At 34.0% G+C, this 19,683-nt stretch overlaps 1 protein-coding gene and 1 long non-coding RNA gene across 3 annotated transcripts; one reads left to right on the top strand and one right to left on the bottom strand.

The window, feature by feature from the left end:
* Window positions 1-4,161: 4,161 nt before the first annotated feature.
* LOC133310733 (uncharacterized) lies at window positions 4,162-6,976 on the top strand. The gene is made up of 3 exons (XR_009751492.1): window positions 4,162-4,423; window positions 4,793-4,849; window positions 6,628-6,976. It is a non-coding gene; the product is annotated as an uncharacterized LOC133310733 (long non-coding RNA).
* A 7,890-nt stretch (window positions 6,977-14,866) lies between these two features.
* Window positions 14,867-16,592, bottom strand: LOC133310732 (uncharacterized). Of its 2 annotated transcripts, none has more exons than XM_061511711.1 (2): window positions 16,433-16,592; window positions 14,867-15,578 (listed from the first exon to the last, which is right to left on the bottom strand). In XM_061511711.1, exon 2 carries the CDS (start codon window positions 15,505-15,507, stop codon window positions 14,935-14,937), a length of 573 nt encoding a protein of 190 aa, XP_061367695.1. In that variant the 5' UTR covers window positions 15,508-15,578; window positions 16,433-16,592; the 3' UTR covers window positions 14,867-14,934. The 2 variants fall into 2 exon arrangements, with proteins under 2 accessions (XP_061367695.1, XP_061367694.1); XM_061511710.1 differs by having other exon boundaries at window positions 14,867-15,640.
* Window positions 16,593-19,683: the final 3,091 nt, after the last annotated feature.

Raw genomic sequence — 19,683 nt, forward strand, 5'->3', positions numbered from 1 at the left:
AAAATAGTCTCGAGGTCCCTAACAAATTCGAAGTGAACCCATCTTAATACTTTTGAGGGGACTAATATGGGTCTTTTTTGAATTTGTGAGGGACTACGATTTCAACTAAATTGGTTCACTTTGAATTTGTTAGTGACCTCAGAGACTATTTTTTGTGTAAGGGACTAAAGTGAGGACTGTAAGAACCCGCACCGTTAATTAAGATATTTAATTAATTAATTATGTGAAAATAGGAAATGATTCCATAATTGACCCTAATAATTATTTATGAGGCTTAATAATCATAATAAGTGGGTTAGAATGCTGAAAGTCGCTTTTCGGAAGAAAAGTACAGATACTGGTTCTGCTAGTCGGTATAAATGCGTACCGAAAAAGTATCCCGGAAAATTAAGGTAAGTGCATGATAATTATTAGAATAATATGTAGGACTTGTAAAACGAGTTTCAAGTCCAAATAAGGAGAACTACTGCTAGAAACCGGTACTGGCTTTGAAAAGCGCGTACCGGAAAGGTGCTCAGAAAAATATAATAAAAATATGTTAATTATTATAAAATTATGTAGTTTCATAATCCAAAGTTTGGGATTAAAATGCTAAGCGTAGCAATTAAAGTTAATAATGTGTGTTAATGCTTATGTGACCTATATATACTCTTATTATGGGCACAAAACCCTAGACTCCTTTCTTTCCTACGTGAGTGGGGCTGGTCGGTTTGTGAGTGAGCATTGTTCCATTGTTTCTTCTCTTATTCTTGACTAAAACTCAACCTTGAACCCATTTTTTTGGTTGTTTCATCATCCTAAACACTTGGTGTGAGTGAGAGGCATCATTGTGGGTGAGTGAGGGTGTTCTTCAGTGGTATTCCAGCTGCTGTGTGTGAGGTTTTGAGGCTGACTTTGGTTAGTTTGTTTGTGAGATCTTGGAGTTGGTACTTTGAGCTTCAAGGTGTCATCTTTGGGAAGAAAGAACCAAACTTGTTGGTCCATTTTTGTGTCCTTGGGTGTGCTGGGCTGTGAGAGCTTCTAGTGAGCTCCAAGAGCATCTCCCTTTGCTGTTTTGAACTTGTGGTATGATCATCAACCTTGAACTTGAGTTTAAGTGTCTAAAAATGGAACCTTGATGCATCTAATGACTAAAAGATGATAACTTGTTGTTGGGTAATGTTGAATACGCCTAGAAATGCATGATTAGGTGTTTAAAATCGGTAAAAAGGGAACCTTTAAGGGATATCTTCACGAAAATGCAAAAACTGCATTCTGTCGTGAAATATCCGGATATCTGCCCGTGAAATATCCGGATATCTGCCCGTGGAATATCCGGATATTGGATATCCGGATATGATATCCGGATATGGGGTTTTGGGATATCTGGATATTGGATATCTGGATATGTGAATCTGTATATCCGGTATCCGGATATGGACAGTGAGATATCCGGATATTTCATATCCGGATATGGTCCCCCCGAGGAATATCCGGATATTCTGGGATTTCGCAGAACAGTAGCTGTGTTGTGTGTATAGTAGGCTATTGGGGGTTTGTGGACCCTAGTTTGATGAAGTTGAACTTCTGTATTTAATGGTCTAAGCCAGAATCATGTGATTAAGGGCTTGTGGCTTTGTTAGAAGCTTTAAGACATAAAACGTAATGAAAAAGTGTTGTCTTTAATTTGTATGCATGTGGTACATGTTTATTGATTCACATTTGGTCCATATCAGATTGTGATCTGCTGTGATTGGACTTTGAGCTTGTGGCATTGGATAGCTAGCTTAGAGGTAAGCTTTCGTGTCCTCGGTTTAGCCACGTTGTGGTTCCACCATGTCCCATGGGGATATGGTATATGCATGTTGTGTTACATGCTTTTGATGTTTTGGAAATGCTGTTGAGCTATTGTATGTTAGTGCCTTGTTGATATGCATGGAGGTGTTCCACCTATACGGTAAGCCTGAGTATGTAGAACATACAAGAGGGTGAGGTTGTGGGTGAGGTGCAAGGGGTGTTCCTTGTACTACATGTAGGGAATAGACGTATTCCTACATTTCTCTGGCCAGTAGATAGTGATTACACACATGCCATAGATATCTGTTGCACTACATAGTTTTGGAACTGATAATGATATAAATGCTTTTTGAACTTATATTGCACATGTAAGTGAGCTTGGGGTGGAAGATCCTTGAGGACCCCTTGTCTTACTGAGATTTCTTGTTTAGAGATCTCATCCCACGTTTGGGGAATGCTTATTTCAGGGTCAGGTAATGTTGAGACCTCAGGCGACAGGAAGCCGGAGCTGAGTTAGAGTGCTGTTATATTATGCTGCAATGATTGGATGCTGGATTTGCATGCTGTTTATATGCTTATAGCTTCAGTTATGTTTATGGAGTTTTATGTTGAGACTAGTTGTTTATTATGTTTATTTGGTGAGCATAGGGATTGTCCATGACACATAGTATTGTTATGTCTTGATTATGCCTTGAGTCTTTTGGTGTTGTAATAATGTATCAGGATATTGTCCGGATTACGAGATGTAATACCGTGATGTAGATACACACATTATTTATATATTGAGGTATTTCAGTAGATGTCTTATTGCAATTTACATATAGGCGATATTTTGTGAAATTGATTAAGTAATCAAGTTGGTAATTGATAATGACGTCATAATTGAAAAGAAAAAGAACATTCTGCATTTTTAATTAAGCACCGCTTAATACGATGTAATGTTAATATTCCGGGTATACACGGGGTGTTACAAGGACAGTGTTTTTTGTTAGGGACCAAATAAAAAGGATATTTATTCTTTTTTTTAAAGTGTTCGCTTTTTTTACTATCAATGTAGATAACTTATATAAAGTGAGCCCAAAACGACGTTTTAAGGCGAAAATCGAAGTATTTTTATAATTATAATTTATTTCAGGATTATAATAGTCTTTTTCATTATAGTTTTTTAAGTTTTCAACAAAAAACGACGTCATCTTAGGAGCGATATAGATAACTTATATGCATTAATTCACTATAGAAACATTAAAACCTTCTTTAAATGACAGAATTTGCATGCGGATTCTAGTGTAAACGTGATTGCTGCAACAACAGTAGAAGTTTCAATAAAACTCATAAAAGTATAAAAATATCCCAAATTTTTCTAGGGAGAAGTTATACTTACTACTTCTTTTTCTTACTACTTCTTACTACTAACTCTTAATCGTTGATTTTCACTAATTTAATGGTTATAATTATTGAAAATTAATAATTAATTAAAAAATATAACCCAATAAATTACCACTGTTAGATTGACGAAAATCAACAATTAAGATTTAGTAGTAAGAAGAAGATGTAATAAATATAATTTCCCCAATTTTTCTATACTGTTTTTTAACATTCCAAATTACAAAAACATATATCACGTGATGAACACGTGCGTCACGCAAATCTCGACTTAGAGTCTGTTTAGATCCTCTTATTTTTAAGTTAGAAGCTACTTATAAGATAAAGCTTAAAAAAAGAGCTTAAAAAAAGAAGCTAAAAGCTGTTTGAAAATTACATAAAAAATTTAGCTTAAAATTTACTTAAAAGCACATATTTCAAGAAGATTAACTCTCTATCTTTATCACTCTTCATTTTAGAAAAAAACACACAATTCAAGAAAAATAGATAAGAGCTTAAAAAAAGCTTCTCATAGGAGCTTTTAGTTTTCAGCTTTTTTCTTCATTATAAAAAAAGAGCTTTTCATTATAAAAGCTTTTTCCAAAACCTGTTTGGCCTAGCTTATGCTTATAAGTAGCTTCTAGCTTAAAAAAAGAGGATCCAAACAGGCACTTAGAGCGTGTTTTCTCACCTTTTAAAAAAAGTGACTTTTATCTCTTCCTTATTTTAAAAGTACTTTTTACAAAAGTTAAAGCTATTTATATTTTTATAAAAATATTTAGTTTTTGAAAAAAATATTTGACTTTTGACTTCTGCTTTTTGTAGAAGTTAAAATTTTTAGCTTCTAAAAAAAGTAAATTTTTGACTTTTTTTATGTGTTCTGCTTTTTTCAAAAGTAGATCCAAATAAACTAAAAATGAAAATTAATTTTTTAAATCAGCTTTTCAAGAAGAAAAAAGTTCATCCAAACGGAGTCTTAAATAATGAAAAACAGAAGTTGTATGAGCTCTCTACGCTCGACGACCTTTGCTTGATCTCTCTGCCCTATGGCCACCGTTGAGCCAACTCAGAACGGCACCGCCGCGGCTTCAGAACCACTCCCTCTCGACAATGCGGCGGCGTAAGCTGACGCCGGCACCGCCACCACTCCGGCTGAGAAGAGATGGCCAGGTTGGCCTGGGATTGCGTGCTTCGGCTCATCGTGCTGGTCAGCAAGGTTGGAATCATCATCACTCGAGCTGACATTCGCATTATCGACGGTGCTGTTGGCACTCCTGATCGAATTGTATGTGGATCTCATCTAATCTCTTTGTTTCTTAGGGTTTTCTTCTTTCTTTTGAATTTCCTTTTGAGCTCTTTCTTTATGTCTATATAGTTTTTTAATTTCATTTGACGAGGTATTATTTGATTTTTGAGGGGAATTATATTTTTATTTGTTCAGCTCTGCTGGATGCTTTTTATGAGTTGGCGTTTCTTGATTAGTTGTTATTCGATTTTGATTTTTCGAAATGTTGTTGTTTGAGTTGATGTGGAAGTAGTGTTTATGTGTTTGATTCGTTTGATTTGATTGTTTCGAACTATGAGAAATTTGATTGATATATTCCATGTTATAGAATATGTGAACATTACATGTTTGATGGATTGCCAATTTCAGTAGTATGAACGTTGGTGCAACATCAGAGGCAGCACAATATGTGAGATATGCAAGCAGGTATGGATCGACCTGTATCTTTGTTATATTAATGGTGTTATCCTGTCATCAATTGGATAATGTCCTCCATTAGTAACCTTTTTGTGTTAGTATGTAACTGTGTGCATAGTTGATTCTGAGCTCATTTCAGATTTGTGCTTACTTTGGTAGTATTGCATTACCTTAAATCCAAGTAAAACCTGCATCATTAATTACAATTTTTCTGCCTATTCATTTATTGCTTCATCTTTCTTATTAAGTTAATCATAAATCTCATTTTATTTTTTCACTTTCATCTCTTTAGACCCGCAACTGTAAAATGTTGGTTTTATGCAATTTCCTATAGTTTCTTGGTTTTTGTCTGGAACTTTAGTCACTAAATTATGAGTTTTTATTTATTTAAAAATTCAACTATTTTACTTTCTTATCAATGTTTACATGCCATGACACATAAAGCTCATTAAATTTTAGGTCTTTCATATGCTATAATTCTTTGTAATGAATCTGATGAGCCCTTGAAAAATGTCTACAAACGTAGGAAATGGAAAAAGGGCCAGGCCCATCAGACAAATAATGCAAAAGTTAGTGAGGTGGCTAATTCGGTTTAAATAATTAATAAAAAGATATGTATGGTAGCTAGAAAAAACAATTCATGCCTCGTCAAAACCAAAATTGTGCATTATTCATGGATGGAGTTACTTTTTGTAGTGGAGCTAATGATAGGGATCATTTGTATGTCAAATTGGAAACCTCATCATTGACAATAATGTACATTTTTTCAATCAGTGATGATATAGTCTGTTTTCATTTACTTTGTCTATCTTCTCAATTTATCGTAATTTTTTTATATCAAGTTGCTTGATACATAATAGAAGATGATGGAGTTCTTCTTAATCAAGCTCTAAAAAAATCTAGTTTTCTAGAGAGGGATATAGCACATAATGGAATACTTGGTTGGGACAGGTATATACATAACGGGAACGGGGGCGGGGGGAGGGAATCGTTTGTCATTCAACAGACAAAATTTTGTGTCATTCTAAGTGAAATAAGCATGATTTGATGCATATATTTTACTTTTACTTGTTTTAGTATTGGGATTTTGATATGCTAAATGCGCAAGGTGATGCAATACTTAATGACTGAGACGAGTGATATAATTATTTCATTCCTACCATACATTCGAACATGTCACTTTACATTATGATGGGATAATATATGTATGGAGAAAAACTTAGTTTCTCCTTATTGTAAATTTATTCTATTGGACGCTTGTCTAAGTTGGATCATTAGCACAACTCATACCACTTGTCCTTCCACGCACACCCATTGGCCCACAAAGAGATCGATACAGTTGATATTAGGATTGATTTCAAGAAAGTGACCCTCATCAAGACCAAACGTTTGACTGATGCTGAAGCAATTTTCACCTTCATCCACTCCATGAACTACATGACATATTGTATCTGCAATTTCAACCCCCACTGCAAAATATATATCAATGTTAGATAGTGGTTTATTATCATCATTTTAGAATTTATATTCATATCACCCATTACATTTTAAATTCACACTTCTCTCGGACTACATCACCCAGTCACTAGATAACAATTATAAATTATTTACATTTGTTCTAAACAATTCAGATGACTCACACGTCAGACTCTAGTTAAGACTAAATCATGTCTGTTATCATAACTATATATAGTCCCCAATAAAGTACACTATATCAAAGGCCATAAACCAGTGTTGCTATAGCAGCACTCAAAATATATATTACTGATTTAGAAAGGCAATTGCAGATTTACCAGCATTTGGTGTTGGTCGACTTTCAGCTATAAACAACATCACCAGAAGACATGAAAAAATCAAGGCAAAGCTGATGTTAGAAGACTTCGCCATTCTTCTTCTAATTCACTTTTTATTTATTGCTCTCTGATGTTAATGTTGTGGTTTTAGATATTGTGGTTAAAGTTTATATAGGAGAAAGCCAATGCGCTTAGAGACAACTGGTTTTCGAGGTATGTCATTTGTTTTGAGGATGGAAGCCGGCTATACCTTAATTCTCTGTAGTCAGCATATAATATTTGGATATAATTTTGGCATTGGTGGTTCAGTGTGCATTTTATCATAAGTTGATGCTTCTTCCCTCCCCTCTTGTAATCTAGTGTCAGTATATAAGTTACAAAATTGCGCATCTAAGTATTTCAACAAAGATGGAATACTAAGATGTACTTATATTTAAGTTACAAAATTGTCTTTGTTTTTTACACACAACAAACTCTAGGGAGACAAAGACAGGTTCTAAGGTTGACCAGCCCTGAATTCAGATAAGCGGAATAATATATATATATATATATATATATATATATATATATATATATATATATATGAGGTAGGATCCTTTGACACCGGTATCAAATTTTAATTTTGACACTTCATCTCAGAATCGTTAGATAAAAAAAATCAATGACTCTGATTTGCAAGCTTCTTAGGTTGAGAAAGGGTGCTAGTCTCTTGTGCTTTCATCTTCACATTCATCAGTGAAGGCTCAAAGATGTCATACATGGGGGACTACATCTCTCCTGAGTGCAGACCTTTTTTATCTAACGGCTCTGAGATGAGTTGTCAAAATTGAAATTTGACACCGGTATCAAAGGATCTTACCTATCTATCTCTCTCTATATATATATATATATATATATATATATATATATATGGCTTCACGAGAAGTTGGAGCTTTTCTACTAAGAGAAAAAGGAGTGGGCCCCACTGTGGAAAAAAATAAAATAAATGGCTGGCTGGCATGAACGTCGAAATGAGAGTAGTAAGAGAAAAGACTTCTCATGCAAGTTTATCACTCTTACTACGTCGTCGGATTATTACTTTGCAAATAAAGTGCACATCTAGCCATCTAGGTATTCCAACTAAGATGGTGAACTCTTTTATTCGTACAATTTCGTTAATTTATTGGAAAAATATATATTTCTAATATTTTTTATTAAAATATTTTTTTGGACATGTTAGAAAAAAGTTTAGACAATAAAAATAATATCATATTTTAAAAACTTACATTATTTTTGCTCATAATTATTTGAACTAAGAACTGAAAAAAGTGAAAAAAAAAATCAAATATTATAAACTTATTAATTTACAATATATAAAAATAATATAATGTTACATATATTTTATTATTTTTTTGAATTACTTTACTGTAACATTTTTTAATTAAAACTAAAGACTAAAATAGTAAAGATGCACAATCTTATCCGTAAAACTTTAAAAAATGTGAAGATGTTTAAAATATTTTTTTATCCCCTTTAAACTTTATCTCGTATAAATTGCATTTATCAAGGGTTTGATTTTTCTGCGATAGTAGCAGCAAAAAGCAAATATCTACCATAAAGACAAAAAAGGGGACCTATTAGTTTTTTCTAAAAAAAAACTACCTGATAAATATATATCTCTGCCGTTACGGCAGAAATGATTTTGCCATTTACTAATTGCTGAAAATATCCTTATATTCTTCCTCTATGTTGTGAATGACCTTTGCAAACCCATTAAGCTCTCTAGAGGTGGGCCCAAGCCCTAAGCTGTCTCATTTGGGCATTGCGGCTGACCGGGTACTATAACTACTACAGATCAGGAGCATATCAAGTGAATTTTGGATCTCTTTTGCATTGGCAAAAGCACTATATTGCTAATATTAAACAAAAATATCTCATGTTCAAAAGCATATGTGGAATGTTTTATCAAAGTAGAGCAGTCAGTCCCGTCACTTTACTTGACACATTCAGTCTCGTCAGTATTGTTGACGAGACTTGTTTCCACGTCTCAAATATTCGTTGAATCTTGTCACAATAGTTGACGGGACTAAAAAAGCTAATGTCACATTCTTGTCAACATAGTTGACGGGATCAAAGGAAAAATACTTTCGTAATTCCTTATTTCATTAGTATACTAAGTAATTCAGTTTATTATACTAATTTCTTATTTCATCGCATCATATCTAATCATTTCTATACTAATTCCTTATTTCATAATTCAGTTTACCAAAAAACAAAAATAAAACACTTCTCATAAATTATATTTATTATTTACCCTAAACACTAATTACAATTACTAAGTAATTATTTCATTAGTAATTAATTTTTTTAGTAAATCATTTTCTATCCTAGGGTTAAATATTTAATTAAAATAATAATTATACACTAATTATAATTGTCACATTATTATTTAATTACTACTTCCTTATTTTCTATCATAGGGCCTAAATTATAATTACTGTTTAATCATTTCTATACTAATTCAAAATTTCATAATTCAGTTTACTAAAACAAATTATATTATTTATTTAGCCTAAACACTAATTACAAGTACTAAGTAATTATTTTATTACTAATTAAATTTTTTAGTAAATCATTTTCTATCTTAGGGTTAATATTTAATTAAAATAATAATTATACACTAATTATAATTGTCACATTATTATTTACTACTTCCTTATTTTCTGTCGTAAGGCCTAAATTATATTTATTATTTAGGCTAAATAATAAATTAATTTATAAAAGTGTTTTTTTTTGTTTTTTGGTAAACCGAATTATGAAACTTTGAATTAGTATAGAAATGATTAAGCAGTAATTATAATTTAGGCCCTATGATAGAAAATAATGTAGTAATTAAATAATAATGTGACAATTTTAATTAGTATATAATTATTATTTTAATTAAATATTAATCCTATGATAGAAAACCATTTACTAAAAAAATTAAGTAGTAATGAAATAATTACTTAATACTTGTAATTAGTGTTTAGGCTAAATAAAAAAATATAATTTATGAAAATGTTTTTTTTTTTTTGGTAAACTGAATTATGAATTAAGGAATTGGTATAGAAATGATTAGATGTGACGCGATGAAATAAGGAATTAGTATAGTAAATTGAATTACTTAGCTATACTAATGAAATAAGGAATTATTAAAGTATTTTTCCTTTGGTCCCGTCAACTATGTTGACACAAATGGATGACGTGGCATTAGCTTTTTTAGTCCCGTCAACTATTGTGACAAGACTCAACAAATATTTGACATGTGGCACAAAATTGGTGCAGGTTACTGACGTGAAAACAAGTCCCGTCAACAATACTGACGGGATTGAATGTGTCAAGTAAGGTGATGGGACTGACTGCTCTACTTTGACAAAAAATTTCACATGTGCTTTGAACAGGAGATATTTTTGCTTAATATTAGCAATACGGTGCTTTTGCCGCTTTGCATTAGCTTATGCAAAATTGTTAATACAGAGACTAGTGCTGACTTTGATTATTGTTTTGAGTTTCATTGGCTCATGAGTTTTTTCATGCACGATGTCTCTTGGTGGGCTATATATAATAACCGCCATATGTAGTATGGATTTAATAATTTTAATCATGTTATTGAGGAATAATTATAAGAAAAGTAGAAGAAAAAGAAATAAAGTCACTTTTAGTGAAAAATGAGTTAAAATGACAGTTAAGTGGTAAAAATGCGAGTAAACAAAGTTACCCTAAAGTGAAAAGTAAAATTATAAATATTTCCATAAAAATATTCTGGACTAGTGTACAACGTTGGAATGAGAGTTTAGTGAGCAGGATAGATAAGTTTATACCCATTAGGTAAAACAACATCACTTTAAGTACAAACAACACTATCTTTCTCCTCATTTTTCTTCGCCGTCGACAGAAGCTCATTTCCATGGCATAAGAGGTTGTGATTTTTCAAAAAATCATAACTCTCTCATTTCTCAACGAAATGCATCCGTTCCAAAGCCAAAACCGCTTCAAATCTTCTCCTCTTTCTAAATCATAACTCATTTTTGGTTGGGGTTTATTGTGGAGAGAGATATCCTCATCCAAAGATTTCGTGGGTTGTGTGTTTGGGTTGTTTGAGAGGTTCCCACTCCATGGAAGCTTGAAAGGAGTTGCTCTCATCGTTTTAGGGTGTTGTGCGGTGAGTTTCCAACTCTTGAACTCCATTTTCTTGAAATTTTCGAATCTAGGGTGATGATGAATAGTGACCATCCGAAAATTGATATTTTAGGAGATTAATAGTGATTGGTTGTTATTGTTTCATGTTGTAGAGTTGATCCCAACGTTGTTTTGAGCAAATTCCACGGATTGGAATCCACATTCGCTTGAGTTTGAGATTTGTGGATTTTTCATATTGAGGTAAGTCATGGTATGGATAGTTAAAGAGTGATTTTGACATGAGTCCCTTTTGTTAAACATGCTTAGGATTGGTTCCCGTAAAAAAGAAAGATTATAAAATCGCCATTTAGGACACTTTGATAAATTGGATTAAAAATCAAGTGTAGATTTCTTGTAGGTGTAGTTATGAAAATTTAACGTAGTAGACTGGGATATAGGAATACTGATTGTCTTCACATATTGGAACTAGGTTGTGACTTTGTGAAAGATCGTGACTCTGTGGACACGAGAATTATTGGAGGACTTTGCTCGCGAGGTAAGCTTTCGGTCCTTGAGGTTAATCCCTCGTTTGTTCCACCAAACTCAGAGGGAGGTTGGTAGTTTCATATGGTATGTGAAAATGATGATATATGGTGCATGTATATGTATGTATGTTTGTGTGCCACACAAGACGGTGTTTCCTTGTGCGTGAGGCATAAGACAGTGTTTCCTTATGCATAGTATGAGACGGTGTTTCCTCATACGGTATGTTGGAAGACAGTGTTTCCTTGCGTAATGCATACTTGTTGTATTCTCTGGCCAGTAGGATTACATTATTGCACACTGCATTGTCATACATATTCTGATGCATGCATGGATTTTTATACTGTTATTATACCAGAAGTGAGCTTAGGGGTGGAGGAGCCCTCCAAGGGTCCCTAGCTTACTGAGGTAATTATATTATCTCACCCCGCGTTATAGGGATTACCATTTCAGGTACAGGAACTGATGGTGCTGAGGCATCGCGTGGCAAGAGGCCAGATGAGAGATACTACTTGACATTATTGTCAGGGTCTTACGGATATTTAGATTTGTACCTGACATACTTTATTTTGGGTTGTATGTGCCATGTATTTTTTTAGAGCATAGGAGATGTCTATGCCATATTGATAGTCTGTATATACTATTAATGATGCATGCTCAGGTCTATGTTACTTATTTAATTGCATCTCTTTTGTTTATTTGATGTAATTATATAAGTAACATCATGGACATTATTTTGAGACAGTATGATTATGAGATAGCCTAGGCCATGGATGGCTGGGCAATATATTTTATCTATGTTGTGGTATGCCTGAGTTATATTAAACTGTCAATCAGGTTGAAATTATCATAGTGGAAATTATCCCCAGATGTCCAAAATATAGAGGAAATGTTGTCCGTTTTATTTTAGCCATGGAAGTGAAAAAGTTTGCAAAACATAAAGAAAAAGAGAAAATTATTTAGTTAGCTTCCGCATTAATTAAGTTGAGCATGCTGCGCTTACTATCATATAAATGTTAATTAACCGGCTGCAGACGGGGCGTTACACTATACTGCCTAGACTTAGCTGAAACCTTGTGCCTGTCATTTAGTCATTGTCTATTAAGGAGATTTATCACTCTTTTGTTGCTAGTACTTTAGATGTTTCCTTGTGAGATAGCATGTATGCATCTCTAACATGTTTCCTTATGGATTAAATCTTTGCTCTGGGTCTTATGTTGGGTTGTTGTTGGACTGGACCTTCTATATCGTATAGTATAGGTTATATTGAAAAGAAGTTTTTGTATATTGATATTGAATAAATTACATGAGTGAGTATTTATACAAGAAAGAATCGCTAAGAATGACTAAGCGATGACTAATCAATCCTATCACAATCCTAATCACAATCAATTCTAATCAATCACAATTAATCCTAATCAATCATAATCAATCCTAATTAATAGGAAATAAAAACGGAAACATGTTTGAATTCTAATTTTCTACACTCCCCCTCAAGTTGGGAGGTAAATATTGATCATTCCCAACTTGCCAATCAAGTCTTCGAATGCTGGACGGTGTAGGCCCTTGGTAAGGACATCTGCCGTTTGCTCTTTGGTTGGAACATATATCAAATGCACACTTCCATCATCTAATTTTTCTTTGATGAAGTGACGATCAACTTCCACGTGCTTTGTTCGATCATGATGCACAGGATTTTGAGCAATGCTAACAGCTGCCTTGTTGTCACAATATAGTTTTATTGGTAGGGAATATGAAATCTTCAACTCTTGAAGAAGTCTTCTCAACCAGATTCCTTCACAAACTCCATGAGCTAAAGCTCGAAATTCTGCTTCAGCACTACTTCTTGCAACCACTGTTTGCTTTTTGCTTCTCCAAGTAACAAGATTTCCCCACACATAGGTGCAATAGCCTGAGGTAGATCTTCTGTCTACTGATGAGCCTGCCCAATCTGCATCAGTGTAGATTTCAATTGTCCTTTTATACCCCTTTTTAAAGAATAATCCTCTTCCTGGAGTATTCTTGAGGTATCTAAGCACCCTATAGACTGCACTAAGATGCTTCTCCTTGGGTGAGTGCATGAATTGACTAATCATACTCACCGCAAAGGCAATGTCAGGACGCGTATGAGATAAGTAGATTAGTTTACCAACCAATCGCTGATATTGTTCTTTATCCACCTCATTCCCATCTTCAATACCTAACTTGGTATTAGGTTCCACAGGTGTCTCAGCAGGTTTACACCCTAACATTCCTGTTTCCAACAAAAGATCTAGAACATATTTCTTTTGTGTTAGAGTGATGCCTATTTTGCTCCTAGCAACTTCCGTACCAAGGAAATATTTGAGAGTGCCAAGGTCTTTGAGTTCAAATTGAGCTGCTAGAAATTTCTTCAAGGTGTTCAATTCCTCAATATCATCACCTGTAAGAATTATATCATCTACATATACAATAAGAATAGCAATTTTACCATCCTTAGAGTGTTTGTGGAAGAGAGTATGATCAGTCTGTGCTTGAATGAAGCCTCTTCTTTTGACTGCTTGTGTGAATTTGTCGAACCATTCTCTGGGAGACTGTTTCAATCCATATAGAGACTTTTTTAGTTTACACACTGATTCATTTCCCCTTTCAAAATCAGGTGGAGGATCCATATAGACTTCTTCATGTAAGTCACCATTTAGGAATGCATTCTTCACATCTAACTGTTGCAGAGGCCAATCTAGATTGGCAGCAAGAGATAAGAGAACTCGGATGGTATTGACTTTAGCAACCGGAGCAAAAGTCTCATGATAATCTATCCCATGAGTCTGAGTGAAACCCTTTGCAACCAATCTTGCCTTGTATCTGTTGATGCTATTATCTGCATTGAATTTTATTGTAAACACCCATTTGCATCCTACTGCCTTTTTTCCTTTGGGTAGGGTCACTATCTCCCAAGTTCCATTTCTTTCTAAAGCATTCATTTCTTCAAAGACAGCATCCCTCCATTTTTTATCATTGAGAACCTTGGGATACATCACCCCAAAAGCTAGCTCAAAGGGTGAGAGTGCTCAAGGCCTTATAAACTCCACATTAGTTGTGCACATACAACCAACGTGGGACTATATATCTCAACACGTCCCCTCACACGAGAGCCCATTGGGCTTGAAGAGTGGACAATGCAACAGGCTCAGCCTACCTGTGCACCTGTGCTAAGAAACGCCGCAAGAGAAAGTGGGGGACGGCGAGGCTCTGATACCATGTTAAGAACCTTGGGATACATCACCCCAAAAGCTAGCTCAAAGGGTGAGAGTGCTCAAGGCCTTATAAACTCCACATTAATTGTGCACATACAACCAACGTGGGACTATATATCTCAACAGGTTAGAGCCGTCAAAACGGGCCAGCCCGGCCCGTTAGGCCCTAGCCCGCGCTGGCCAGGGCCAAAAAGCCCGCATATCAAATAGCCCGCACGGGCCAAAAAATCATATAACCCTCCAGTTAGTGCCAGCCCGCGGGCCAAAAAGCAACTATATTTTAACAATACTTTACAGTTTCTTCATAAGATCCTCAATTTTCTTAACAGCTTGATACATATTTTTCTGTTAGATTTCTTCCAATAGCAAAGGGCAAGTTTTGTATCTAGGCACAATATCTAGACTTGTTTGCATCCAAATTATCTAAGCTGCTTACACCACTTACACTACAGTTCGTAGAGAATGATTCTGTAGGTGACAAGGTTTCAAGGGCATCAGAATAAAAAACATCATCATCATCCTCTTCCATATTTTTTATTTTCTCATCTTTTCCTTCTTTATCACAATCTATTTTACTTACACTGTCACTCAAAGAGTTTGATTTACTTGAGGACCTGAATTTATTTGCAACATTACATTCCTTTTCCAATGGCTGTTTAGCAACATTTGTGGACTTTCCAGGGGGAAGACATGGGTTTGGAGTAATTGAAGCCTCCTCAAGAGGTCGAGGTTCAGATCCACCATTACCCTTGGGTCTTCCAGAGATATGCTCCCAATTGAAAGGCACTGCAACAGGTTCTGTTATCTGATCTAAGGTTGTATCTGACTTATAGAATGGAAGAGCTTGTTGCTTCTCTAATATCTTTCTCTTTGCTTCAGTTAAGGATGGTGATGGACCAGAAGAGTGCCTCACAGACATAAGAGGAGCATTAATATTCAATTTCCTTTCATCCATCATGTTTCACAACTGAGCTTTTCTTTGCATCCCACTCTCAATAATAAGTTCAAGGTTCAAGGCAACATCATTTACTAATTTCAGCAGTGGGGCCAAAAAAGATGAGTTAAAAATCCTTCTATTCAATCAATAAATTCTGGAAAAAAAAGGGTAGAAGAATCTGATCATTAACATTTTAAATTACAATATAAATAGCAAATTCTATGTTTCGAATTTCTATTCGACAGGATTTGAATCAAGATCAGAGAAGCACCAATGATGCAGCTAATGAGAATAAGTAATGGTCTATTGAGAGATTGGAAAGGGAAAAGTAAACATTCAAGTTATAAAATTTTCAATCTCAATTGATTTGAAAACCAAAGATTTAAACCTAGGATTCATTAAAAAGCCCTTTTTCCTCTTCTCAATGCAAATATAAACAATTGCAAGGCTTGATAACAACAAAAGAACAAATGACAGAGGCTACTATCTAATTTCGAAAAAACCATGGTCATGAAAAGGGCCATAGGTGGTGATAAATAGGAACTGAATTCTGCTTCACAATATAATCACACACAAAAAATTAGCACCGAGTCTTTGAGCAACTTGTTACTTGTCAATGAGAACTGACATCTTATGTGAGCAATTTATATAGCCATATATATTGAACCATAACACAGCTATGGAAGTTAAGTTTTCCATTTTTTGGGAGTTTCATCAAGTTTGAATGAAATAAAACTAAAAATTGAACTCAATACAGGAAATCACAGAAATAAAAATGAAAAAAAAGGATTCTAACAAGGAGCAAAATCTAGATATGCCGCTATACTAACAGTCTAAATTTAAAAAAGGAGAAAAAGAAAAATACAGAACAAAAAAAAATGCAGAGGTTTTTGTGCATGAAATTGAATGAATTGCTGGAAATAAGAAAAGGAGATTAGGGACTCACCACCGTGGTGTTTCCCGAAGAAATAGTTGTGGCAGAGATTGGTTCGTGGTGGCTCGGTTAATCCACTTACAAGATAAAGAAAAAAATACGAAACTAGAAGAAGAAGAACGAAACCATACTCTGTGAAGAAGAAGAACCGGGTGAAGAAGAAGAAATGGGAAGAAGAAAAACTCGACAAGAGAGAGAAACGAGAAAATGGGGTTTTAGGGTTTAGAAAAAAAAAAAGAGTGGGCTGGCCCGCGGTTAACCCCACCCTAACCCAAAAGAAATGAGGGTTAATGGGGCTAGGGCCAAAACTAACCCTTTCATATGTGGGCTGAAAAAAAAAAGGGCTAAAAATTGGGGCTGTAGGGCTCAGCCCGCGGGCTGGGGGCTGTTTTGGAAGCTCTAGTATAGGTCCATATCAAACATCACCGAAAGAGTGTTCATCTTAGAGGGCGATTTAATTTGCACACTAGGTTGTCATAGGTTCATCTCCTATCTATATTTTGGGTTATGATTTGTATTAAAAAAAAAAAAAAAAATATGAGTGTAGGGTACGAAAATTCATATGCACCATAAATAAAGGTTTCTCTTTCTTCCACATTTCTTTTCACACATTTGTGAACAATTGTTTCTATATTTATGTATTAGGAGTTTAACCTTTTGTATGGGCTTTTGATTTGTCTTTGTTGTTGTTTTGGACTTAGTCACTAGACATGCTTCATAACATGAGGTAAGCTATTTTATGTTGGAGAAGAGAAATAATGATCAGACCTTTGTGTATAGATCGATCTCTGTTATCTAATTAGTGTAGCAATGAGAAATTTGTCAACTTCTGAATTTTATGCTTGATACTTACAATTGACATTGTGTATCTTTGTTTTAAGAATTGTTTGTTAGAAAACATCGTTCTTTGAAACTGATCTGGATAATGTGTGGTCGATTCTTATTTTCACAATTATCCTCTAGCAATCTCAGGAATGAGTTGCAGCACACACTCACTTTGAGGTTTTTAAGCTTTGAACCAAAGATTTTTGGAATTAGATATTACATATAGGAATGTATATGGTAGAATTTGAAGGGATCACATTAAGTTTTAGAGGAATTTGGGCTTATATCATCAAAACTGGAGTAATGGATCATTGCTGTTGTGCAATGTTAGAGCTTAGAGATGCTATAGCATCAGTTTGGGGAAAGTCATCTCCAACCGATTTCTCTTCACCAATTCTTAGGTTTTCAGTGTTTGTATGTTCTCGTTTCAACTTCATCTTTATTTCTTTCATTCTCGAAAACCAAAAACAAATGGGTCACTGTTTTTTATTTTTATTTTCTTAAAACTGTTTTGTAGAATAATTATGGAAACAATTGTTTTCTGTATTTATTTATTTTTGAAAGTTAAAAATCAAAACAAAAAACAAAAACAACTCAGACATATTCTCTAAATTTAATTCTAAAAACAAAAAAGTAACAGTTTTTTTTTTTTTTTTTTTACAAAACAGATCTTATTAAACAAGTTTTTTTATTTTTTTGTTCTGAAAACTAAAAAACTATTTTTAAAAACAGTAATCAAACACTGAGAGCCATATACTTGCTGTTTTCCTTTACAACATTTATTTTTCCAAAGTTGATTATTCTTTATTCTTCTTTGTGCAATTGAATCTACTTCTTAAATCTGATTCTTATAACATTTTCTGTCAGACAATAATCTGAACTCAAATGATTCCTATATTATTTGGGATGCATGCTCTTGCGCAATAGTTATTTGATGTAGTTTTATCTCCTTTTATGTAGGAAACGACCTATTATTTATTATTAAGTATTAACATGGACCAAATTAATACTTTCAGCCAAAAATGTCAAAAAGGAACAATCGTACTGCTGTTCAAGACCCGCCCTCCAAATATGTATCCTTATTATATTTAATTATTAACTAAATGTATTAAATATATCATGGAATATCTAGAAGCGTAGGTCTTGAATTTTATTATGTATATTATACGGTTAAATATAAATATATACTATATCATGCGTAACTTTGACCCCCGGGATGGAAGTAATTTACTTTTACTAGTTAGGATTGGGATGTTGACACGCCAAATGTATAAGATGATGCAATACTTAATGACTGAGACGAATGACAATTATTTCATTCCTTTCATAAATTCGAACATATCACTTTGGATTATGATGGAATAACGTAAGTATGGAGAATAACTTATTTCTCCTTATTTACATTTATTTTATTGGACGTTTATTTAAGTTGGATTATTGGCACAACTCAAGCCACTTGGCCATCCACACACACCCATTGACCTACAAAGAGATCGACACAATTGATATTGGGATTGATTTGAAGGAAGCTACCCTCATCTAGATGAAATGTTTGACTTATGCTGAAACAAGTTTCACCTTCACCCACGCCATGAACTAAGTTACAAATCGTCTCTGCAAATGCAAGACCCACTGCAAAATATATAGATAGGTCAGATAGTGGTTTATTACTATCATTTTTTTATTTTTTTTGGTGAAATATTATTATCATTTTAGAACATATGATCATATCACCCATTCTTAGAAAATAATATAAACCATTGAAAAGGTCATTACCCAGCACATTAAGGTTTTGGGTTGAAGTGGTCATTTACGTAATATTGAAACTTCAGTGACCACAAGGTCACGAGTTAGATCTTCACTACTTCCCCCCACCCTACTTTCTTGTAGAATTAAATAAGCTTAAGGTAAAAAAAAAAAAAAAAAAAAGGCCCTATAGAATATCCACGCTTCAAGCCCAAAGGACTCTTGAGTAAGGGTATGTGTTAGAGAATAATATAAACTATTAAAAAGGCCCTCACCCAACACCTTAAGATTTTGGGTTTAATTAGTTTATCAAAACTTTAGTGGCACGAGTTCGATCCTCAACGTCTCCCACTTTCTATTGGAACTAAATAAGCACAAGGTAAAACCAAAAAAAAATTGGGCATGTGTAATATTCACGTTTCAAGCCTAAAAGACTCTTGTGTGAGGAGGTGTTAGAAAATAATATAAATCATTAAAAAGATCATCATCCAAAACCTTAATATTTTGAATTGAATTAATTCTTTACACCCTTACATTCTAATATAAAAGCTCTCTCTATCTATCACTAGATAAGAGTTATAAACTATGGAACAGTGACCAAAATGTCATTGTTCATCAACTTTTTTACTTAAATGTCACGCGAACAGTGTTATTTCTCAATCTGCCACGGGGGCAAGTTCGCTACCCGGTAT

This window comes from Gastrolobium bilobum, unplaced genomic scaffold, assembly GCF_033153095.1.
Source record: "Gastrolobium bilobum isolate Gb01-03AN ecotype WA unplaced genomic scaffold, APGP_CSIRO_Gbil_v1 utg10862, whole genome shotgun sequence".
NCBI lineage: Eukaryota > Viridiplantae > Streptophyta > Magnoliopsida > Fabales > Fabaceae > Gastrolobium > Gastrolobium bilobum.

Bases quoted from the DNA above. Each gene is read 5' to 3' on its own strand.
- LOC133310732 (XM_061511711.1), bottom strand. From the start codon at position 15,507: ATGATGGATGAAAGGAAATTGAATATTAATGCTCCTCTTATGTCTGTG.